General features: G+C 43.9%; 1 protein-coding gene across 1 annotated transcript; it reads right to left on the reverse strand.

Annotated features, from left to right (window-relative positions):
- Positions 1–174: 174 nt before the first annotated feature.
- On the reverse strand, positions 175–22,446 carry LOC126990810 (uncharacterized). Its single transcript, XM_050849449.1, has 5 exons — positions 22,359–22,446; positions 21,558–22,030; positions 17,339–17,580; positions 10,183–10,360; positions 175–858 (listed from the first exon to the last, which is right to left on the reverse strand). The coding sequence occupies exons 1-5, from the start codon at positions 22,444–22,446 to the stop codon at positions 679–681; spliced, it is 1,161 nt and encodes a 386-aa protein (XP_050705406.1). The 3' UTR covers positions 175–678.
- Positions 22,447–25,698: the final 3,252 nt, after the last annotated feature.

Raw genomic sequence — 25,698 nt, forward strand, 5'->3', positions numbered from 1 at the left:
CACCTGGCACAGGATCAGGATGGACGAGGTGCCCAGGTTGAAGTCAATCCAAAACCTCGGGTAACTCATATTCTGTGGGCCGCAGGGAAGAGGGGGATGATCAGTAGATAATGAAAAAAAAAATATGTATATCAAAATTGTGAAAACTTTTTTTTTTTTTTTTTTTTACAGCAAAGGGAGGCAGGTCAAAGGCAATGAGGACAAGGATGGATGTCTCCTTGTGCCAAATGTTGGGTTCATACAAACACCTTTGTAACAGACTGCGGCGAACTTCACCAAAGTGTGACCGGGGCCTTAGCACCAGTATTTGTCTTGTCCATACATCCTAACAGGCACACCTGAGCCAGTGAGAATTGTACGCAAGACAGAAGAGACTTGGCGTGGCTTGTAAACAACAGCCTTGGCCAAGAAATTTTGTGTGTCCAATATTAATCTCATGACATAAAAGATCTGCTGAGTGCTGATAATGTGGCCTTTATACAGTTTCATGTTGAAATTGCTGCACTGCTGTAGAAGCATTAGACATTATAGTCCTGCAGACCACCCATCAACCCGGACTCTAGAAGAAGCTGTACAGCACAAGTGAAATCAAGAATGAGCTCCGGGGGACAGCAGGAGCCAATATCAATGGCGCCACTATAAACAATTGCTTGCGCCATGACGGGCTCGGGCCGACCATCAGCCTATACCGGCGCTATAAGCCACATGAAAAAAAAAAATGTAGTAATAGCAGCAGCAGCACACCTTGGGCTTGCACAGCTTGAGCTTGCCAATGTGCATGGCGTTGTAGGGCACGGTGAACACCTGGCGGCTGTCCCCCAGCGTGCTATTGTAGGCGTTCAGGAAGCTCCGGCAGTGCTGGGAGTGGAAGCAAACGGTTACTCACTATACACACACACACACACACACATACACACACACACACATACACACGCACAAAAAAAAAAAAAAAAAAATTACACGCATACATAGATTTGAGTACATTAATTTAACAAGAAACATTAGATGTATAAATAAACATACTGAATACTGTGGTGGGGGAGCGCTCACCAGCAGACCACTACTAATAGCTTGGCTGCAGCTGCCTGACCTAACCTATCATATCACTGCACTGGATGAAATTAATGGGTAACAGTACTGAACTATTCAATGAGGAATTAAAATATTACAAGATCAAAGGAGGAGAAGGGCCAGGGAGTGTTGGTCCAGGATAACTCACCTCAAAAACACATTAACAAGATTGTGAAGATTTTGAAGAAATTGATTGTGGCATTGATGCGCCCTGGGTTAGAATACACAGCAGCAACTTTTAAAACAGAAACATATAAAAGATTGACAGACAGGATACAAAGAGTAACTCCTGACTCTTTTACTGGAGCAGTGATGAGCAAGCTTTTGTTTGTTATGCCTTTAGCTGTTTCCATTGATTTAAAAATATAAAGCAACAAAGAAGGCCTCAGTATAAGAGGCATAAAGCACAAAGAAGGATTGGCAAGTCTGTGGCTGCCATCCTTAAGGAAAGGAGGGAACTAACATGCAGTGATCGGGGCAGTGAAGGGAGAAGACAGAACTGATGAGAAAATCTGTTTGCATGGGACAGGAGGAGCAGCCCTAAGACAGGAGAGGAAGCTGAAGAAGACAAGATGTTTGAAGGCTATCAAGCAATACAGCTTTCCCAGCAGGGGCAATGAACAATGGAACAGCCTGGACAGAGGCTGTTCACTCCAAAACATAAAATAAATGAGTTTGAAGCAAAGTTTAACTGACTGGCATTCAGACAGGAACCCATTAGCTTATTTCCAGTATGTAAGAACTACAGTAACAGCACCCAAGTCTGAGGTGTGCATTATCATGCTCCGGCAACCTGCCGCCACATGGCGTGTTCCGTTTCATGGATGCTATGTGATGTGACAGCCTACACATAGGAAACAGTCGTCAGTATCAGCGGTATGCAGGCAGAAATGAAAAACACAGAAAATTGTAATTGACTTTGAGCTTGAAATAAATAATATTGTTGCAGGCAGCTGTTCTGTTATACTTTTTTCTGTAGAGGGCAGCGCCTAGGCTATTTAATAATTATATTCAGTGACTATATCAATCAACAGAACAGCTGTCTGTGACAGTATTAATTACTTCAAACTCAAAATCAACTATAACTGACTGTATTCGTCATTGTTGCCTGCATAATAGTGATACTGACAACTATATCCTATGCATAGGCTGTCATATAATATCCAAGAAATTGGACAACTTGAGACGTACAGCAGGTTGTCAGAGCAAGATAATGCACACCTCAGACTCCCCCAACACGACAATAAACACACACACACACACACACACAATACCGCTCCGTAGCTCAGTGCTTATAAAGGCTCTGCGTTGCTAAGCTTTGCGGCCTGACGGGCAGAGGTTCGAGCCCCACTCAGGCTGGGATCTTTCTGCTAACAAGGAGTGGTTACTGCCCCCCCTTGAGCAAAGGGGATGTGGTGTGTGGTGTGTGGGGTCCTGGCAGTACCCAGAGATCGATTATAATAAGTTTGCTCTTGTCAGGAGGGTACTTACTGGTGATAGCGAGTCCAACTCGTGATCAGGTCTTGGTGAATTATACACACACACACACACACACACACACACACACACACACACACATTGTGTGTATCTGGACTTAAAGAAGGCGTTTGATAAAGTACCACACAAGCGATCAATATGGAAACTTAATCATGTTGGAGGTCTGGGTGGTTCAATATTGACTTTTTGATGAAGAGAGAAATGAGAACAGTAATTAGGAATAATAAATCAAGCTGGATGGAAGTGATGAGTGGAGTCCCCCAAGGATCGGTGTTGGCTCCGATCATGTTTGTAATATATATTAATGACATGACAGAAGGGGTGACAAGCTATATGAATATGTTTGCTGATGATGCTAAAATAATGAGGAGGGTGGCTAATGAAGATGACTGTGTAGCCCTGAGCCAAGATCTCGATAGAATAAGCGAATGGTCACGCAAATGGGAAATGACATTCAATACAGAAAAGTGTAGCGTGATGGAGTTTGATAAGAGCAGTAGACGAATATCGGGGAACTACTCTCCGAGTTGGCTGGAGTAGGTAGGAAGACACCTACCGAACGGGCGCAAGCCACTCCCGGTGAGGTATATACGGGAGGTGAGAAGGGAGCTGAAGCCCTCTAAAGACCCTTCCCATGTCCTCACTAACCGTTTCCCTATTGTCTCACCAACACCGGAGAGTAGTTCAGCATGCTCTCTAAAGACAATCCTCTCTTTATCCACACCACACTACATTCACACAACATATACACCTTTTCCCAAAATTAAAATTTCAAAATGGCGCACATACACCAAGCCTCGGAGTCCCCGCCTGGGGGGGGGACCACAAATTCCCCCAGGGAGGACTCCCCTTCTGGCTGCCGACCCGAGAGGTGTCTTGATAACTCCTCGAACCTCTTTTTCTCAATTTCTGCAACATTCGCGGTCTTTGTTCTAATTTTCATTCTGTGGAAGACCATCTCCTCCTCTAAACCTCACCTTCTCTTCCTTACCGAAACACAGGTTTCTGAGGCTACTGACAGCAATCTCTACTCTGTTCCCTCCTACTATCTCTATCCTAAATTTCAATCCAAAGCTGGATGTTGCGCCTACGTGCGCAACGACATCACTTGCTCTCGTGCCCACGACCTTGACTCTTCTGAATTTTCCACCATCTGGTTAAGACTTCACTGTCATTCTATTACTAAATACATCTGTGCTGTTTATCTCTCACCTAACTCTACCAACTATGTAAAATTCTTTGACTATTTGAATTCTAAAGTGGAGCACATCTTGACCCACTCTCCCTTCGCTGAAATCTCCATCCTAGGAGATTTCAATGTTCACCACCAGCTTTGGCTTTCATCCTCTTTCACTGACCATCCTGGTGAACAAGCCTACAACTTTGCTATCCTCAACGACCTAGAGCAGTTGGTCCAGCACCCTACACGTATTCCCGACCGTCTTGGAGATCGGCCCAACATTCTAGACCTCTTCCTTACCTCAAACCCTTCTGCTTATTCTGTCAAACTGTTCTCTCCGTTGGGCTCCTCCGATCACAATCTTATTTCTGCATCCTGTCCTATCGCTCCTGTACACCCTCTGGACCCACCGAAGAGGCGATGCTTCTGGCATTTTGCTTCAGCTTGGTGGGACGACCTGAGGATGTACTTTTCCGATTTCCCGTGGAATGATTATTGCTTCCAGGATAGAGACCCCTCTGTGTGTGCTCAGCGCATCACAGAGGTGATTGTCTCTAGAATGGAGGCATACATTCCTCGTTCTTTCTCTACTCCTCACGCTAAAAAGCCTTGGTTTAATCACGCTTGTTCTCATGCCGTCAATGATAGAGAGGTAGCTCACAAAAGGTACCAGAGCCTTCAAACTAATGCTAATTATGAACTTTACATTTCTGCCCGAAATCGTGCCAAATCTATTCTCCGACTAACCAAAAATTCTTTCATTAATAGAAAATGTCAAAACCTTGCTTTCTCTAACTCTTCCCGTGACTTCTGGCATCTAGCCAAAAACATCTCCTCCAACTTCACTTCTTCATCTTTCCCTCCACTCCTCAGTCCTGACGGCAACACTGCCGTCTCATCTATCTCTAAGGCTGAACTCTTCTCACAAACTTTTTCTAAAAACTCCACTCTGGACGATTCTGGGCATATTCCTCCTACTCATCCCCCCTCTGACTCCTTTATGCCTGTTATAAAGATTCTTCAAAATTATGTTTTCTATGCCCTCTATGGCCTCAATCCTCAGAAGGCTTATGGACCTGATGGAGTGCCTCCTATTGTCCTTAAAAACTGTGCCTCCGTGCTGTCACCCTGCCTGGTCAAACTCTTTCGCCTCTGCCTGTCAACATCTACCTTTCCTTCTTGCTGGAAGTATGCCTTCATACAGCCTGTACCTAAGAAGGGTGACCGCTCCAATCCCTCAAACTACCGTCCTATTGCTTTACTTTCTTGTCTATCTAAAGCTTTTGAATCAATCCTTAACCGGAAGATTCAAAAGCACCTTTCCACTTCTGACCTTCTATCTGATCGCCAGTATGGGTTCCGCAAGGGGCGTTCTACTGGTGATCTCCTAGCCTTCTTAACTGACTCTTGGTCATCCTCTCTTAGCCGTTTCGGTGAAACTTTTGCTATTGCGCTGGACATATCAAAAGCTTTTGATAGGGTCTGGCACAAATCTTTGCTTTCTAAACTACCCTCCTACGGTTTCTATCCTTCTCTCTGTACCTTTATCTCCAGTTTCCTTTCTGACCGTTCTATTTCTGCCGTGGTAGACGGTCACTGTTCTTCCCCTAAATCTATTAACAGTGGTGTCCCACAGGGTTCTGTCCTATCTCCCACTCTTTTTCTGTTGTTCATTGATGATCTTCTTTCCAAAACGAACTGTCCTATCCATTCCTACGCCGATGATTCCACTCTGCATTATTCAACTTCTTTTAATAGAAGACCCACCCTTCAGGAACTTAACGACTCAAGGCTGGAGGCTGCAGAACGCTTAGCCTCAGCCCTTACTATTATATCCGATTGGGGCAAGAAGAACCTGGTGTCCTTCAACGCCTCAAAAACACAGTTTCTCCACCTATCCACTCGACACAATCTTCCAAACAAATATCCCCTATTCCTTGACAACACCCAGCTTTCACCTTCCTCAACACTAAACATCCTCGGTCTATCCTTAACTCAAAATCTCAACTGGAAACTTCATATATCATCTCTTACTAAATCAGCTTCCTCGAGGCTCGGCGTTCTGTACCGTCTCCGCCAGTTCTTCTCCCCTGCACAGTTGCTGTCCATATACAGGGGCCTTGTCCGCCCTCGTATGGAGTATGGAGGCTAAGGCTCTTCGTCTCATCAGCTCTCCTCCTCATACTGATAGTCTTCTACCTCTTAAATTCCGCCGCAATGTTGCCTCTCTTTCTATCTTCTATCGATATTTCCACGCTGACTGCTCTTCTGAACTTGCTAACTGCATGCCTCCCCCCCTCCCGCGGCCCCGCTGCACTCGACTTTCTACTCATGCTCATCCCTATACTGTCCAAACCCCTTATGCAAGAGTTAACCAGCATCTTCACTCTTTCATCCCTCACGCTGGTAAACTCTGGAACAATCTTCCTTCATCTGTATTTCCTCCTGCCTACGACTTGAACTCTTTCAAGAGGAGGGTATCAGGACACCTCTCCTCCCGAAACTGACCTATCTTTCGGCCACCTCTTTGGATTCTTTTTAGGAGCAGCGAGTAGCGGGCTCTTTTTTTTATTAATGTTTACTTTTTTTGTGCCCTTGAACTGTCTCCTTTGCTGTAAAAAAAAAAAAAATGAAAGAATCATGAAAAAAACTGAAGAAAAAGATCTGGGAGTGATCATAACAGACAAGTTATCCTTTGGAAAACATATAGACCGGATAACTGGGGAAACATACAATCTTCTTAGAAACATAAAAGCAGCATTTACATATTTAGATGAAGAAATGGTGAAAAAACTAATATCATCGATGGTACATGCAAGACTGGAATATGCAGCATTAGTGTGGTCACCTAGATTGAAGAACGAAATTAGAAAGTTGGAAAAAATACAAAGAGCAGCGACTAAATTACCGGAAACTCTGAGAGAACATACTTATGAAGAAAGACTGGAGAAATTGGGACTAACAACACTGGAGAGCAGAAGAGAGAGAGGGGACCTAATAGCACTGTACAGGATACAAGAGGGATTGGAGAAATTGGACGGGGAAGACCTAGTGGAACGTGACAGAAGTGTGACAAGAGGCAATGGTAAGAAACTGAAGAAGAGCGACTGTAGGAGAGACATCAAGAAATAGTTTTCCATACAGAAGCATAACAACATGGAACGGACTTGACGAGGAGACTGTGTATGCAAAAACGATTCATGAATTTAAAGCCAAACTGGATAATAAGCGTTATGGAGACGGGACAGCACGAGCCTAGTACGGCTCTTTTCCTGTATTTCACAACTAGGTAAATACACACACACACACACACACACACACACACACACACACACACACACACACACAATATAAAGAAGATTTTAAGGTAGCGAGAAATGAATTCGTGAAAATCAGGAAGGAAGAAGAAAAGGAATATGAAAAGGATATTGTGGAAAAGTACAAGGAATAACCTAAACTATTTTATAGATTCATAAATAGAAAGATTAAACCAAGAGAAACAATTGAAAGACTGAGCGACGGGAATGTGACAATCAATGAACTTAAAGGCATGGCGGAATTATTAAACAAAAAGTTCCAGCAAGTTTTTACTAATGAATCAATATATAATGAGCCACAAGAAAACTAAATAAATGTTCATATGGAAGAAGTTACAGTAAATAAAGAGGAGATATATGAGTTGTTGGTGGAGCTGGAAGAGAGGAAGGCTGTAGGACCGGATGGAGTCTCAGGGTATATACTGAAAGAATGCAAAAATGAGCTGGTTAGACCGATATATGACATCATTAAATGCTCAATAACAACTGGTACAGGTCCTAAGGAGTGGCGGAGGGCCGAAGTGGTCCCCATACTCAAAAGTGGAAGGAAGGAAGAATCCCTGAACTACAGACCTGCATCATTGACCAGTGTAGTATGTAAAATATGTGAGAAAGTGATAAAGAAACAATGGACGCAATTTCTAGAAGAGCAAAATTTAATCACAAGTAAACAGTATGGTTTTAGAAAAGGGCGCTCATGTGTGACAAACTTACTGAGCTTTTACTCAAGAGTGAGAGATAAAATACAGGAAAGGGACGGACGGGTTGATTGCGTCTACCTAGACCTGAAGAAGGCGTTTGACAAAGTTCCACATACAAGACTGCTATGGAAACTAGAAAATAACGGAGGATTGAAAGGGAAAATGAAGAACTGGATGGAAAGCTACCTAAGGGGAAGAGAGATGAGAAAAGTGGTTAAGGACATGACATCGGAATGGAAAACTGTAGAGAGTGGAGTGCCTCAGGGATCGGTTTTGGCAGCAACACTTTTCCTTGTATATATTAATGACATGCCAGAGGGAGTAAATAGTTATATGAGCCTGTTTGCAGATGATGTAAAGCTGCTAAGACATATAAGAAACAGTAAAGACTGTGAAATCCTGCAAGGAGACCTAAACAATATTTGGAAGTGGAGTATGGAATGGGAGATGAAATTTAATGCGAAGAAATGTTATGTTATGGAAATGGGAAAAAGTGAAGGAAGACCAAAATGGACATATAAAATGGGAGATGGTGAAACATTAAAGAAAGTACACGAAGAGAGAGACCTGGGAGTAATAATGCAAGATAACAAACAGCCAGAGAGTCATGTTAATCGGATATTCGGTGATTTGTATAACATGGTGAGAAATATAGGAATAGCATTCCAATACATGGATAAGGATATGATGAAAAATTAATTACCACTATGATCAGACCAAAGTTGGAATATGCGGAGAAAGTGTGGTCTCCCCATAAGAAGAAACACAAAGAAACTAGAAAGAATACAAAGGATGGCGACAAAAATGGTTCAAGAGCTGGAGGGATTGACATACGAGGAAAGACCATAGCTGGGCACGATAACAGAAAACCTTATTTCCGATAACCGATAACTGATAATGAAAAACCTTAACGGCGATAACCGATATTCGTTAACTAGAGACACAAATATAGGCGATAACCGATAACCGATACCCGATACAAATCCACAATTCCGATACTAGCTAGCGATAAGTCCGATAGGCGAAAACGATACTATATTGATATTTCAGATAGAACAACGTTGATGAATTCAAATTTTCATTATCTGTATTTTAGGAAACTTACAAAACCTTAAAACCACACATTGACACGTACATATGGACGGTAATACTAAAAATGCCTGAATCGGTGTTGTGTTGTTTGGCGTCCCCACCGTCAAAAATTGTTTACAAACACTGGTCTCTCGTGAACGGTGCATGCTCAGACCAGCAAGCGTAGGCCTGTACAATCTCACAAAGCTTTTAAACCGTAATTAAGAGTTGCTGGAAGGCTGAATCAGACATGTAGTACCACTACCATCATCCTCGCTGTTTTTAGAACGACACTCTGTACGAGTTGTATTTATATGTACAGAGTGTCGTTCTAGAAACAGCGAGGATGGTGGTACTGTATGTTTGATTCAGCTTTCCAGCAACTCTTAATGTGTTAAAAAAGCATTGTGAGACTGAACAGGTCTACACTTAATGGTCTGAGCATGCGCAGTTCACGAGAGACCAGTGTTTATAAGCAAAAGCGCCAGCTTTTGACGATGGGACACCAAATAACACAACACCGGGTGCCTTCAGTATCATGGCATGGTCACAAACGAATATGGAATATCAAATTTGAGGCAGTGAATAATCATTTTGGGGGCAAAGTTAAATGATTTTTTTCTATGATATATTGATTTTAGAGAAGCATAAAAAATAACCTAGTGTTTTAATTTTCATGATCTAAGCATGAAATCTCATCACCGAAGATATTTCATATCCCGAAGTTTTTTCATACAACACCGGGCCACGCATGCGCAGTAGGGAGACAACGTTTTTTTCTGAGAGGCGGAAAAAAAGTAGCGATTATCGCTAGTTTGGTTACAAAAGTAACGAAGATACCGATATATATTTAAATAAGTAGCAGATGGTCGATAATCCGATTTTGTTATCAGCGATAAAGTACCGCGATAACTTATCGCGATAACGCCCAGCTGTGGGAAAGACTAAAGGAAATGGACTTACCAACACTAAAACAAAGAAAAGAAAAGGGAGACCTAATACAAATCTACAAATTATTGAGCAAAATGGAAGAAGTAGACAACGAGGAGTTACTACTAAAAGAAGAAATTACCACTAGGAACACAGGAGGACATAGTAAAAAATTGAGGAAGGGAAGATGCCTGAGACACAAAAAAATATAGCTTCTCGCAAAGAAATATAGAGGTTTGGAACAGACTAAGTGAGGATGTAGTATCGGCGAGAAGTGTGCAAAGGTTTAAGGAAAAGTTGGATAAATGTAGATACGGAGACGGGACCACACGAGCGTAAAGCCCAGGCCCTGTAAAACTACAACTAGGTAAAACTAGGTAAAACTAGGTAAACACACACACACACACACACTCACCGGGTCAAACTCTGATATAGTGAGGAAGAGGCATTGCACGGTACACTCCAGCTCGGGGAACCACTGTGTGACGCTGTGGCTCCGCTCGGTTGAGGTGGTGAGGCGGTACATGAGCTCCACAATGCTGGCCTGGGTGTCATAGTCCCCAGCCTCCTTCAGCAGCCCCGGCAGATGTGTGCTGGGTGTGCTGGGGAGGCAGGCGTGGGGTGAGCGGTGTGGGGCGTAATCAATTATTTGTAAATGATTACTTCTATTACTATCTCAAAAAAATGTTGTGGTCGATTATTTTTTTAGTAATCGAATCCTTGAAACGACTACTTTACTAAGCTTACTTTTTACTTTACTAAGCTTTTGAACAATGAACAGGTTTCTTAATTAGAATAATTCTAAATCAGAGAAAGAAGTAGCTAATGAAAAAAGAGCCTGACATTGAAAATTGAGAAACAGCAATACCAAAGGGGCTCCCGGGGCGGCACGAACTTGTACGGGCACTGCAGAAATGGCAGTGGGTACTGGGTTGGCACAGTAGGAAGGGGCAGTGGAAACAAACCCATAATCTTAAATTCTAGTATCGCAAAGGTATTTAATGGGGAAAATAAGTACTAAATATAAACAGTCATACCTGGGTTCACGAGTGCCTTAGTTAACAAGTGTTTGGATTTACAAGCAAAAAAAGATCACAAAAAATGCCTTGGTTTACGAGTGGTGACTTAGTATACGAGCATCCTGTTTGTGCTTTTTTTTTATGTCGCCACCTCAAGGGTGGGGACATGGACTATATGGAGGCCGTCAGGGTCGAGCACGTACGTCCCTCCGAGGAGGGACCACAGGCCCTTGCCGGGTGGCGGCTGATGAAGGGGAGGGGAGGATGCTGACAGACCAACTCTATCGGCTGTTGTCAGCCTAGCCGACCAAGCCCGTCTTTCGACGATGACTGGCGTGTTTTTTTGTACAAGTAGAAAACGTGAGCGAGGGTTCCCTTTGTTCGCCGCAAGATGAGAGTGCTCAAGGTGGAAAACAATGGGAATAGAGTCTCAGTTAGGGCTGCCACCTTGTGCTAAAAAAAAAAAAAGGAACGCAACATCCCATCCTCCAATACAGAACGAATCCATATTTTAAGGAACGGATGGCAACACTAAAATTTCTTTGGCCTGCCATGACTGACAGCCGCTGCTGGTGAAGGCAGGAAGAAGGGGGAAGTGACGTTATGACACGTATTTTACACGTATTTCAGGACAACCCTTGACAAACATAAGTTTACGGACCAAAAAATGCACCCACTACATTTTTAAAATACTGAACTTTACCTGCTTAAGGGGGCCGGCAGGGCGAAAAACGAAGAAAATCGGTCAAAATGAAAAACTGAGAAAAAAATTATTGAGATGCGTATGCCTTTTGAGAATCTAATTACGAAGTTTTTCATTAAAATTCGCATTCCTTTTTTTCTTATGTGCATATAATGGACCCCCCACACACATCAAACTGCATATTATGATATGTACTAGGTATGTAATACATCGATTATTACATTTATTTTTTGAGACACATGTTACCCTGTTAGTGACATCTGGCATTTATCCTTCTCTATACCCCGGCTCACACACACATACAGCCTCAGGGCCCATCTGAGCTTATCAGAGTGTGGGGCTGCTCTGCTTTGCCCTCCTGTTACACTCCCCAGGCCCCTGCCTAGCGTCGCGCTTCCGGGCTGTTCCTGGCATTCCTGGGAATGGGACGGCGATCTTAAAAGTATACGCATCTTGTAGAAGCAAGACAGAACATAAAACATGATAAAAAGACGGCAGAGGTCACAGTCGAAGACATAGGTTTAGCAAGTGCCGCACCCAGACCACACTCACCACCCTTGCCGCCTCCTGCCTCTGGCTCTCCTGGCCCGTCGACCTCACGCACCACTCCTGCTGCACAAACAACGCCCACAACACCTCGCTATGACCTACGAAGAACAATACTGAAAGAAGATCCAAAAAAAAAATAGCCTCAAGTGAAGAAGAATGTATAGTAATAAGCAGTAATAAGCGGTGGCTGGGTGGTTAGCGTGCCGGCGCCGCGTCCGAGAGATCCAGGAGGGACGCGGGTTCGTATCCTGGCCGCCACACAGCTGAGATTTTTCAGTCACCGCCGAGTGGCCTAAGACTACCCACATGCTGCCCTGAAGACCATCTATCAACCCGGACTATTGATTTCCTCTCCAAAGAGAGGCTCAAAGATGAGCTCCGGGGGGCAGTATGAGCCAAAACAAGATGGCGCCACTATAAACACTCGCCTGCGCCACAATGGGCTGGGCCGACCATCAGGCCCCCACCAGTAAAAAAGCCTAACGGGGCAATAGGCCGCGACGTAAAAAAAAAGAAAGAAAAAAGAAACGACAGAGAAATATTGTGTGGCGACGACTACGATGTTCAGTTTTCAGCAGATGGCTTCGAGACTGTCACCGACCTACACTGTGAGGCTGTAATGAAAAGATCACCTCAACACCTGCACTATGTAAATCATCTGCACAACTACGTTCACCACCCTACAGAAGAAATGTCGCCGCAGTACACGAGTCAGTCATAGAAGATTTTGGATATGCGGGCACACGAAGAATACAAGGGTTATATGGCATGCCTGTAATGGGAAATAATAAATATTACAGGCATCTGAAGTATCTTTATCAAGAAATGTATTTGTTTTCACTGTGAAGCAGAAGAAAGTATGTGAGGCTATCCGCCGGCACTACATGCAACACATGGGACACTGTTCCTGATGAAGATGGAAGACTCAGCTTCAACATTTCCTACAGTGGCTCGTGGATGAAGAGAGGGCATACTTCACAGGTTAGCATGGGAGTCATCAGTGAAGTTTGCACTGGCTTTGTCGTTGATATTGAGGTGCAGAAAAAGTTTTGCCAAATGTGCAGCATCAAAGAGGGACAACTGAAAGATGGAAAATTTTCTGAAGAAGAATTCAATGTCTGGAGGACCCTGCACGATGAAGAATGCACCAAGAACTATGAGGGATCTTCAGCAGCCATGGAAAAAGCAGCAGCACTGAGGATGTTTGCAAGATCAGAGTCCCTGGGCTTCAGATACAGAAATATGGTTAGTGATGGTGATGGGTGATGCAAGCACCTTCCTTGCCATTTCCAACATCAACAATGGACGTGAGCCCAACGAAGAACTCAAAGTCACAAAATTGGAATGTATAAATCACGTTCAGAAGAGGATGGGAACACGACTGAGGAAGCTGAGAGACGAAGACAGAGTGGAGACTGTAATGAAGACTGGAAAAAGGAGGAGACTGAGTACCCTGGGTGGAAAGAACAAACTGTCTGACACCACCATTGCTACCCTGACATCATACTACGGAAAAGAAATAAGAAACAATATAAATAAACCATTTGTGGAAATGCAGAAAGCAGTCATGGCCACATTCCATCACGTGTTCAGCACCAAGACACGTCCACGCCATGGACTTTGCCAGCAGGGAGAACACTCATGGTGCTGCTCCAAGCTGCACTCACAAAAGTAGAAGAGAGATCAAATTCAAAAGGTCATCTTTAGTAATAGATCTTGATGCAGAAAGTGAGAAAAAGGTCAGACAAGTTTATGAGTCCCTGGCAACTAAAGATCTACTGGAGCAATGCGTTCATGGGCTCACTCAGAACGCAAATGAAAGCTTCCATTCAAAGATCTGGCGGTGTCAGAAAGTCAGGTTTGCTGGAGCATCAAAGTCCAATTTGTTTCTCAAATCACCATCCTTCACTATAATTTTGGATACAACAAAGTAAATTTCTTGCAACATCTTGGAATAAAATCAACAGCCCTCAACTGCTCACTCAAAATTCAAGAAAAAGATACTAAAAGGAAAAGCATGAGGAAGAAGAGATCCCAGAACATCAAAGAGAAGAGGAAGGAGGTGACATATGCTCCACGAGCATTCTGGAACAAACTTGGCAACAGTGAGTAGCTTGGTAGCTGTGACACCCCTCCTTTGTGAGCTAATACCCCGCCTCAAGCTGAGGCAGGGGGGAGGGGAACCAGGAGCCTTACAGACAGAATATTTTGTGCCTGGACATCAAAATATATGACTGAGCATGAAGATATATTTTTTTTATGTATCATTACAAATAAATGAAAGGATAAATGCCATGATATCACTTCGCTATGTTTGAATGTTACGCATCCAAAACTTTACCTGGCCATATCTCAAAATGTAAGTTATATACCATTGCATTTCAATTTCTCCATCATTTTTCAACCGATTTCAATGAAACCAACACCAAAACCATGCCTAGACTTGTAAGAATCAAACTATAGTGAGTTTTTTTTCTCATATATGAAGTGAGTGAGTTATGGTGTATTTATGTCTGAATTTTTTTAGGGGGAAATTATGCGCATGAAAGTTTGAAAATTTATATTCCGCAAACTAATGATTATTAACACGTACAATATTTCGCTATATTTTCATTAGCCTAAACATGGTTCTTGTACTTTAGTAATTGTTCCCATGTAGAGCAATTATCATAGTAGAAAAAGCCTTTTAAAAAAAAACTTCAAATTTTCCAAAAAATAGTCATTGGTAAAAAATGGAAAGGTGATATTGTTTTTTGGGGGCTAAATCTTATGCGTATGGTGTCATTTGTGTCTGGTATACAAATCATGACAATAAACCCATTGAATAAAGAAAAAGGGTAAAAACCGGCAGCTCCCCTTAACCATTCAGACAAACAAATACGGAACAAATGGCATTCCGTATTTTATAAAAAGGGTGGCAAGTTGGCAACCCTAGTCTCAGTCCGTGTTGGAAACTAGTAGAGATAGCACCCGTGCGCTCGTGTCTGATTGCATTTGTGCTTTGGTGTGCGATCTTTGTGTTTTCATCAGTACAGTTTGCGTTAATTGTGCTTTAACAATGTACCCCACAAAGATGGTTAAAGGGGATGGTGCTGCAAAGAAGAAAACAGGAACGGTGGATACTATGCTCATAATAGGAACGTGGGGCGAGCCTCGGCAGCTCGTATGCCCTCCTGGACGTGACTGACACCCGTTCACCCTCCATCTCGGACGATACATTGGGTTAACTTCACGTTGATGGTCGAACGGAGTTCCGGTGCCTCGAGAATAGGGAAACTGCGGCTGCTAAACCCTGGTGCGAAGCCTACACCTCGAGTGTAGTTAGCAGTTGCGGGAGTCTCCATAACAACCGTAACACATTGGTTTGTAGTAGGGATGTACCGATGTATCGGTATCGGTATCGGTGGTATCGGCACATTTTAAAGAGTATCGGTATCGATATCGGCTGATTTTCTGCCGATACTACCGATACCTGAAGGAGTTTTGTACGTCGCATGTCACTCGTTGCAAATAATTTTGTTCAATAGAAATTGGATTTTCTAAATTGTTGAAAAAGTATTAGAAAAGTGTAATTATCTATTATCATGATACTTAATAGTTTGGAATTTCCCGCGATTTAATTCTCATCACTTTAAACGATAAGATTCATATTACTTTGAATGCAAATATATAATACTTAGTATACAGTACAGCCTTTGGTACCGCGGACGCGTACAATACAGGTTTAGTAGCTTCGGCGCGGGATTGGCGGAGCCCTTCCACTCGCCTCATTTGCCTGCCTCAGTCAGTCAGACGGTCGCCCCGCAACGGGGAACGCTGCCAGGGTCTGGGGATTTCTTCACAGTCTAAATGTACTGCAATTAAGTTAAAGCTAAGTAGCTGAGTCAACTAGACCTCACGAGGCGCCTCCTCACTATATTTCTTCACTTCATGGTGGAACAACGAGTAGTGGGTCTTTTTTTTTCTTCTTAACATTTGATATTGCCCTTTAGCTGCTGGAATTGTTGTATAAAAGAAATCGGTGCACAGGTATCGGTATCGGTATCGGTATCGGTCAAATATTCGGGTATCGGTATCGGTGCCGGGTATCGGTACATCCCTATCAATGGTTTGTGTTTTATATTATTTTTTTATTGCTATTTATTGGTAAAATTACTTTAATTCTGTATAAAATAACATGTAAAATTATTAATATATAAATATTTTTTTGAGATATGGGACGCATTAATGGGATTCACATTAATTTCAATGGGGAAATTCCTTTTGGTTTACAAGTGTTTTGGTGTGCGAGCAAAATTTTGGAATGAATTAAGAGGAATTTAGAGGAGGATTGAGAGGTTTAGAAGAAGATTAATCCTCTGCCATTTCACCTTGACCCTTTCCATACTATGACGCCGACGTCTGCGTCACGGATGGAAAGGGTTAAACTCGTAAACCGAGGTATGGCTGTATGTTCAATAAATGTATATGTGTGTGTTGAGTGGGGGAAACTGTGTTGGTGTTAGAACTCACAGCAAAGGGTGAATGTTTAGTAAATGTAATGATGTTGCAGCTAACACCAATGATTCTGATCTAAGTTTGTTCATCATGTAAAAGTAAGATGCAATGGGCAATATTTTCTCCTCTTCAATCAATGGCATGACTCCAAGTGCTATATAAATTAACGCATAAATAAGTATTACAACAAAACCAGCCAATCAGCCAGCCAAAGGGAATGGCAGGCCATCATTGCCTGGACAACTAAAAAGATAAATAAAACAAATTGCTAAATACACAAAACTACAAACATATTCATTCACCCAGCCAGCCATCCAGCCACACCCAGCCGGTCAGCCATCCAGCCAACCACACCCGACCACACCCAGCCAGAGACACCTACCCAGCCAGCCACAGCCACCCATTCACACCCAGCCAGTCAGTCACACCCATTCACACCAGCGTTGCCAAATTATCGTACTCATCGCATTTCATTTTCGTAGTTGCTGACCGATAACTATGACAACAAAGAACGAAAAACATCAATATTCAACAGTTTTACCACTAACTTTGATCTTCTCACGTTACTTGTGTAGGTACGAGAGTTTCAGGCATAAAAATGGTAGATACGATATGTGGTTAATACGATAATTTGGCAACGAAGATTCACACCCAGCCCCACCCAGTCAGTCACACCCAGCCAGCCACAGCCACCCTTTCACACCCATCCATCCATGTCCATCCAGCCACACCCAGCCAACCACACCAAACAATCCACATCTAGCCACACCCACCCAGCCACACCAGCCATCCAAGGTCCTTACAAGAGGGTGGAGCACTGTCGCCTGAGTCCTGTGCGCACCCCAACACTGAGGTTGCTAAGGAGTTCGTTGAGATCCTTGAGGACGGAGTGGCGGTGGTTCATAGCATACCGCCCCCTCTGCTGTTCATTACCGTTGTTGTCATCACCGCCAAAGTTGCCCTTGTCCACCACCACCCGCAGCTGTGACGCCACCAGCAGCCCGGCCTGTGCCACGACTGCCTTCCGACGGTAGCTGAGGAGAAGCTGGATTGGGAAAAGAGAGAAAAGTTAATAGGGACGCATATAATAAGAGTTTGGCAAGGCAGGGATGGGAGGGACAGGGTTAGTAGGGGAGCCATAGAATAAGAGTTCGGCAGGGCAGGGAAACATGGAAACATGGAAACATGGAAATGCAGGCAACAGAAAGCCTATTGGCTCATTACGAGGTCGCCCGCTTGGGTGATTTAATCTGCTCGACCGCCACTTGGGGCTTGGTGAGCAGATGAAAGCACCTCGATATTGAGGAGCAGATGGAAGCCCCTCGTTATTCAGTTTACTCCCGACGCAGCGAAATGACGATCGATCCTATATATGAAGGAGTTGATGGTATTCGCATTTACTACTTCTGAGGGAAGATTGTTCCAGTGGCGGATGACTCGGTTTGAAAAGAAACTCCTTCCAATGTCTGTGTTACATCGACTCGACTGAATGGGTAAACCGTTATTTCTAGTTCTTGAGTTGGTTTGCAGTTCAAAGAATTTGGAGTAATCGACGTTATTGAACTTTTTTAGATACTTGAAGACTTGAATCATATCCCCTCGTAGGCGTCTTTTCTCCAATGTAAAGAGATTGAGTCGCTTGAGTCGTTCCTCGTACGGTTGAGCCCTTAAGGTTGGAATCATCTTTGTGGCGCGTCGTTGAATCCTTTCCAGTAGAGCAATGTCCTTTCTGTAATTGGGAGACCAGAACTGCACTGCATACTCGAGGTGCGGTCTTACCATGGAATTATACAAGGATAGCATCACGTCTGGTGTTTTACACTCGAAGTTCCTCGCTATGAACCCGAGCATAATGTTGGCCTTGTTGTATGCTTTTTTACAGTGATTCGCGTGTTTCAGGTCACTGCTGATAGTGACTCCAAGATCCTTTTTCTCCTGCATCGCTTGCAGAGGTCTCCCATTCATGATGTATGTATGGTTACTATTTTGGGACCCAATGTGCATGACTTTGCATTTGTTAACATTAAAAGACATTTGCCATTTTTCCGACCATTCGATAATGTGATTGAGGTCTTTCTGAATGATTTCGCAGTCGGCCGTTGTGAGGGCATCTCCACCCACCTTGGTGTCATCTGCAAATTTCGATATTGTGGATTTCAGCCCTGATTCTAGGTCATTGATATATATGATAAAGAGGATGGGTCCCAGCACTGACCCTTGAGGCACTCCACTAGTGACTGGAAGCCAATCGGAAGGCTGTCCGTTGAGTAGTACTCGTTGTTTTCTGTCGGTGAGCCAATCTCTTATCCACGCGATCAGATTGGCTCCGATGCCCGCCGAGTGCAGTTTCTTAAGGAGTCGCTCGTGCGGTACCTTGTCGAAGGCTTTCTGAAAGTCCAGGTATATAACATCACTGGGGATGTGGGCATCCCAGTTCTTATATATACCTTGGAAGAAGTCTAACAAATTCGTTAGGCAGGAGCGCTTGTTTCTGAAGCCATGCTGGGTGTCGGAGATTATATTATTGTTTTGAAACTTAACAAGTTTATCTCTAATAATCTTTTCGAGTATTTTTCCTGCCACTGATGTCAAACTTATGGGCCTGTAGTTTAATGCAACGCTTTTGTCTCCTTTTTTGAAAATCGGTGTAACGTTCGCCATCTTCCAGTCTTCCGGTACCTTGTTTAGTTGAACTGACCGGTTGAATATGTTAGTGAGTGGTTGAAGTATTTGTTGTTTAAGCTCTGATAAAAATCGCGGGGACAAACTGTCGGGTCCCGTTGACTTGTTCGTGTCGAGTTTGTCCAAGTACTTTTTTACTTCTTGGTCGCATATTGAGTCAATTTCCAGCGGCGTGATCTCACTCGGCGGGTCAGGACCCTCGGGAATGGTTTCGATGTCCTCGACTGTGAATACGGATGCGAAGTTACTGTTGAGGATTCTGGCCATCTGTTTACTGTCCTAAGTTACAGATCCAGTCTCGTCTGTCAGGGGACCAATATTGGATTTTACTTTCTTTTTCGATCTTATGTACGTGAAGAATTTCTTGGAGTTAGTTTTGATTTCGCGCGCTATTTGCTTTTCATAGTTGCGTTTGCTACTCCGAATAAGGCTGCGACAAGCTCTGAGGCTGTTGTGGTACTGTGTGCTGGCTTCGACCGTAGCATTCTCTTTCATCAAATTATAATTCCTTTTTTTTAGGTTTACTGCCCTTTTATTTCTCTGGTCATCCACGGTGGATCTACGGCCCTATTTACTCGCCTGGATTTCGTAGGCACTGTAGCCTGCTCTACTTGCAACAGCTTATCTTTGAAGACGTTCCACGCGTTGTCGATTGTATTGTCGGTGATGCCAAGTTGGTCCCAGGTCGTAGGAGGAAGCAGCGCACGGGCTAAGTTGAAATTTCCTTTTTTGTAATCTGGTATCACTGACGGATTATCTACGAGTTTGTGACATATGTTGATATTAAAACGGATTAAGTGGTGATCGCACCCATTAAGTTTCTCACCAACTGTACAGTCGCGAATGAGGTCGGGGTCGCTTACTAATACCAGATCCAGCAGATTGTTTTCTCTTGTTGGTTGAGTTACAACTTGAGTGAGGAACAAATCCTCCACCATTTCTATAAGCCTGTTACCCTCTTGATTTCCAGTCATCAGTCCCCAGTCAATGTTAGGGCAGTTAAAGTCCCCAATTATAATTGCTTCCTTGCTTTGTGTTACAAAGTGAATCTCTTCGTAAAGGGCAGTGTCATCGGCTGCCTGTTGTTTCGGAGGCCTGTATACGGTTGCAAGTGTTAGTTTCTTGTTATTTGCGGTTATTTCCACGTAGACAGAATCGTATTTCTCTGCGTCCTGTTTGTCTATTTTTATGGCAGGGAGTGTACTTTTACGTAGCAAACTACTCCTCCTCCTTTCTTGTGCTTTCGACTTTTGTAGAAGCTTTCGTACCCAGGGAATGACAGTTCGGATTCTAGATGAGTAGAGTTGGCCCAAGTCTCTGTGATGGCTACCACATCTGGTTTCTCTGTTGCAATATACGCCCTAATTTCGTCCTTTTTGGGTATTAAACTACGTGCATTTGTGTACATGATAGAAATGTGGCCGTGACGAGTTGTACCAGTTCGTTTGTCGGAGGCGTCGTTAGTTACACAGTTTCTTGTGAGTCGCACTGACGCTACGGGTTGGTTGATCAAGGGCTGCCTTTGCCCCGTCCTCGCCCGCCGTTTTTTGAAAGGCTTTTCGAAAAGCTTTTCACTGCCTCGTCCAGAAGCCTCCCGAAACGCGCCGACCCCTCATTCAGGTGTAGTCCATCGTTCCAAAACAAGTCTGGGCGCTCAAAGAAGTGGTGCCAGGCATTTGTAAACGCCACGCCTTCGTCGTCACAAATTTCCTTCAGACTAGTATTGATGTTGCTCGCTTTGCTGTTGAAGCCGGCGTAAGCGCTGATTCTGGGTAGAATTCCAGAGACAATGGGACAGGGTTAGTGGGGGAGCCATATAATAAGAGTTTGGCAGGGCAGGGAAGGGAGGGACAGGGTTAGTGGGGGAGCCATAGAATAAGAGTTTGGCAGGGCAGGGAAGGGAGGGACAGGGTTAGTGGGGGAGCCATAGAATAAGAGTTTGGTAGGGGAGGGAAGGGAGAGACAGGGTTAGTGGGGGAGCCATAGAATAAGAGTTTGGTAGGGGAGGGAAGAAAGAGAGTGGAGAAGCATGTGGGTGGAGGGAAAGGAGTAGAGAAGCTGCTGGGTGGAGGGAAGGGAGTGGAGGAGGAGGAGGAGGAGGAGGAGGGCAGAATTCAACAGAAGTAAGGAAATCTACCAAAATGAGCCAAGCAAAAATGAAGGGCAACAAAATATAAAGAAAACCAGTCAGCAACTATTAACAAGCTATGGTTGTTCTAACAGAACAAAAACAAGCAATGAATAAATCTTACTGAATAAATAAATGAATAAATAAATAAGTGAAATAAATAACTGGCCCCAAACTAGTCAGAGCCACAAGCAACACTCATAACCACTTACATCGAACAGGTAGGTGAGTCCCTTCACAAACGCAGAGCAGTCAAACCCTCCCCCTGCCCCTGCCCCGCCCCCCCAGCCTCCTCCTCCTTCAACAGCACTCTGGAGGGGAAGGCGAAGAGCAGGGCGTAGACCTTCACAGTGGTGGCCACCCTCTGGGCGTGGGTGTGCTGCTGAGGATGTTGGTGTTTGTCCTCCTCCTCCTCGTCCAGTGGGCGATAGTGCCTGACGTACTCCTTCAGCAGCTCCAGAATGCTTGTTATTCCGGGAGACATGGATGCTACGGCCTGGGGGGGAATGTGGCGATGGATAAGAGTGGCTGTGTGTGGCTTGAGAACGAGACGCACTACAGCATGCATAAAGGAACAACAGTTCATCAGTAAAGAGGAACTGAACATAAGAACAAAAGGAGTCTGCAGAAGGCGGGTGGGCATATATAATGACTAATAAACAAGTGGAGGGAGTTAGAGGCCATGCTACAGCCTGATGAGTGATATATATATATATATATATATATATATATATATATATATATATATATATATATATATATATATATATATATATATATATATATATATATATATATATATATATATATATATATATATGTATGATGAGTCAGGGCTTTAGGACTAGGGAGATTGTCTGACCTATCAAAACTAATTAAGGGATATAACTAGTGGAACACCCTAAAGCTTGGGGTCTCAGCCAGGGAAATTCTCCCAAGGAGGAGGAATTTCAGGGTGTCACAGGGGGATTTGCATCACAGATCAGACATCTGGAGTATTGATCTGTCATTGCCTTCCAGCTCCCCGGGGCAGCACATATTGCAGTGAGAATCTGTTACCTGCTGCAGCAGCCTATCAGGCCCAACAAGCCCCTCAACCATGAGGCTCAAAACAGCTTAACCATTGACAGGGCCGCCACACTTACACTCTCCCAAGGCCTCCTGCCATGAGTACCCCCACCCCCTACCCTCCAGTGTAGTGACTGCTGCACCCCCCGCTCCAGGAGAGCTGTTTCATGTTCACTGTTCATATGTTTGCTGGTTTTCAAAAGGAAATGTAACTGAGTGAGCATTTGAGCTTAGAGATGAACTCAAATTGTTCTTTCTAAGTTGAGGGTAAGATGGAATTATTTGCCCGGCTGGATGTAAGGAATGGGTCATGCACCTCGCCTATTTGGCTGACATCTTTGAGCAGCTGAATAAACTGAAGCTTCAGATGCAAGGAAGGAATACAAACATAATAAAGTCATGGCTTCCTTGAAAGCTTTCAGGAGCAAGCTGGAAAATTAGCAGCAATATAAAAATTGTTGTAATGTTTGAGATCATTTCTTGCTGATGATGGTGAAGATCAAAGGCTTTAACAATTTGCAAGAAATAAAATTGTGTGGCATTTGACAGCACCGGGAAAAGAATTCAGCCAATGTTTTCTTGACCTCAGTGACGATGAGTTGGATTTAGTGCAAAACCCATTCAATTTATCAGCTAAAAAAGTTCTTGATGCCTGTCATGATGAATTTATGGAGCTGGAGACTTATTCCAGAGCAAGAGATGTTCACTGAGGAATCAGTTAACTCCTACCCTAAACTAGAATTAAGATCTATCCATGCATTGCTTCCACTTGTATCAATATATCTTTGTGAGTAAGGCTTGTCAACTCTGGCAAATGAAAATGTGAAGAAAAGAAACAAAATTGGAGGTTGAAAATAAGCTGCACTGTGCCCTCTCAAGCCCTCCTCCGCGTGTCTCAGAACTGGCGAAGAAAATGCTATCACTGTTTTCCCACTGACTCTAACCTTCACCAGAACACAGTGAATCACAGTACAGCACCCAGGCATTATACTCAATTTTTTGTTTACTCTGTTCAGTAATTTGTTCTAAATATATAAAAAAATAACTACTTTGCTTTTATTAATAGTTCTAAAAGTTAATCAACATTCTCCATTGCTATTAAACTCATAAAACTCCACTAGGAAAATAATCAAGTAAATGTACAAGTTCAAACATGGAAAAAGTCAACGATTTTCAATATAATATCATGTGTATGATTTGGATTGAACTTTTTGCATCAGACAGTCTTGGAAAGGGGAACAGACATTCTGACATGGTGAAATGGAGGCACTGGCCAGAAAATAGGGCTGGGAACACTGGCAGCCAGGGAGCGAGACCTGGAAGACAGGCAGGTAAAGGTACAGGTAAAGTTGGGGCATGCACTATAGCAGCAGCGGCGCTCAACTCCGTCCTGTTGGCTCTTTGAGCCAGTGGTGAGAGGCACCCTAACCCCTCTGCTGCGATTGTCAGGGATTTGGCCTTCACTGGTAGCCTGGTAACATACAGTCCCAGGTCTTTCTCTGCCTCTCTGGTGGATAATGGAGTGTTTCCGATGTGGTATTGGTATGCTGGATTTCCCCTCTCAAAGTGCATGACTACATTTTTCTTTATTGAATTGTAGCAGCCACTTTTCGTTCCATTCCTGTAGCTTGGTGAGGTCTTCTTGTAGGAAATCCATTGTCAAGGGGTTAACCCGACACAGAGCCATTGCAAAATCCAGGTTACCACAGTTTACCTTCCCCAGGTGTCCCCAGGTACCCATTTATTAACCAGCCAGAAAGGAAGGATGAACAGCTGGGTGGGCTGCACGCCAAGTGCCCAGGCTGGGATTCGAACCCAGACCCACAGATTTGTAGTCAGGGAGGCTAACCACTGCACTGTGGAGATTTAAAAAAAAAAAAGTCCGGTATGATTTATGACTAGGGAGAAACAATGGTGTTGGGCTCTAGTACCTGTTCCAGTTGTCCCAGCAGCACCTGTCCGCCCCCCTGCGTCTAGGCGGGGAACACCTGGCACGACACAAAGTCCTGCATGACCCTCTGGCTGGCGGCACAGGGATCAGCGGGGTCAGTCCAGTGGGTGAGGGCCTCCCGCTGTGTGCAGGGACTTTCACCCTTGTCCGCCGCCCACTGCCTCGGCCATCCACTCATCATGCTGGCCTGGGGCTGTGGGGGGAAGGAGGAGGAGGAGGAGGTTAGGGTCCATATCCTTAAATGTATCCTGCTCCCATTACAACTATTTCCCAAAGCCACAGAGAAGATTAACCGGGTTGTCATGGGTGATTTTTCCTGTTCAAGATGCAGAATCCGTGTTCAAACTATGAGTAGCATCACAAAATAATCCACGGCAATCCCAACAACCTAAACAACAGACAAACTGAGGCGCTTACAGGTCCATATTCTTAAACATATCAGACTCCCATAACAACTTTTACCCAAGGCCACAGAGAAAACTAACCAGGTTTTCATGGGTGAGTTTTCCCATTCAAGATGCAGAAGCCATATTAAAACTATCACTAACATCGCAAAACAATCCATGGCAATCCCAGCAACTTCTACGAGAGGCTATTCGAAAAGGCGAACTGAGGCGCCGATATATGTTTTAGAATATGGACTCAAGACTGGTCATATCAAAGAGCCCATAGGAGGAAAGAAATGGTTATGACTGGCTATGTTAAAGAGCCCAGATGAGGCATATAGTGTACAAGGGAGACCTGACATTGTTATAGTTTAGAGAAAATCGTGTGCCTGGGGCTGTGGGGGAATGGTGTGTGTGTGTGGGGGGTGGTTGGGGGGGGGGTCATGGGTGACTTTCTGTTAAAACACCCAACTTACACTATAGTAGAGGTGTGTTCTGGGTATTGATAATTTAAAGAAGAGACACCTACCTAACGGGGGCTTCACCCCTCGACCCCCTTCTATCAACACCATGACCCATCGACCTTTCCGTATACTTTATGGTTCAACACACAAATAATGCGATGGCCATAAGCAACAGTAACATGTATAGGCTATTTTGATGCTTGTTTCCAATTCCTTTTTTTGTGTGTGGACGCGCCTTGCTTACCCTGGAAATAAAACTACCCGTGGAAGTGTCTTAAATTATATGTTGAATATATACCTACGAATGTCTTGTCAAACACGCGACGACGCGCCGCCTCGCCTCTGTGGCCGCGTCGAGGCTGATCCGTGACAGTTCAACGTTGCCAGATTGTCGTACTCTGCCTCTTGTGTTTGCCGATTTCCGACCCAAAAACTGCTTTCATCACCCAAATAACTGCCTTCATATGATTGTCGTTTAAATGGT

Source organism: Eriocheir sinensis, unplaced genomic scaffold (genome assembly GCF_024679095.1).
Source record: "Eriocheir sinensis breed Jianghai 21 unplaced genomic scaffold, ASM2467909v1 Scaffold203, whole genome shotgun sequence".
Classification (NCBI taxonomy): Eukaryota; Metazoa; Arthropoda; class Malacostraca; order Decapoda; family Varunidae; genus Eriocheir; species Eriocheir sinensis.

Excerpts from the sequence above, each read along its gene's own strand:
- LOC126990810 (XM_050849449.1), bottom strand. The coding sequence starts at position 22,446 with ATGGTTGAGGGGCTTGTTGGGCCTGATAGGCTGCTGCAGCAGGTAACA. Across the intron at positions 22,031-22,358 it reads CTGCCCCGGGGAGCTGGAAG|CATGGCCTCTAACTCCCTCC; the intron begins GCAATGACAGAT and ends ATCAGGCTGTAG. Across the intron at positions 17,581-21,557 it reads GACTCACCTACCTGTTCGAT|CTTCTCCTCAGCTACCGTCG; the intron begins GTAAGTGGTTAT and ends TTCCCAATCCAG.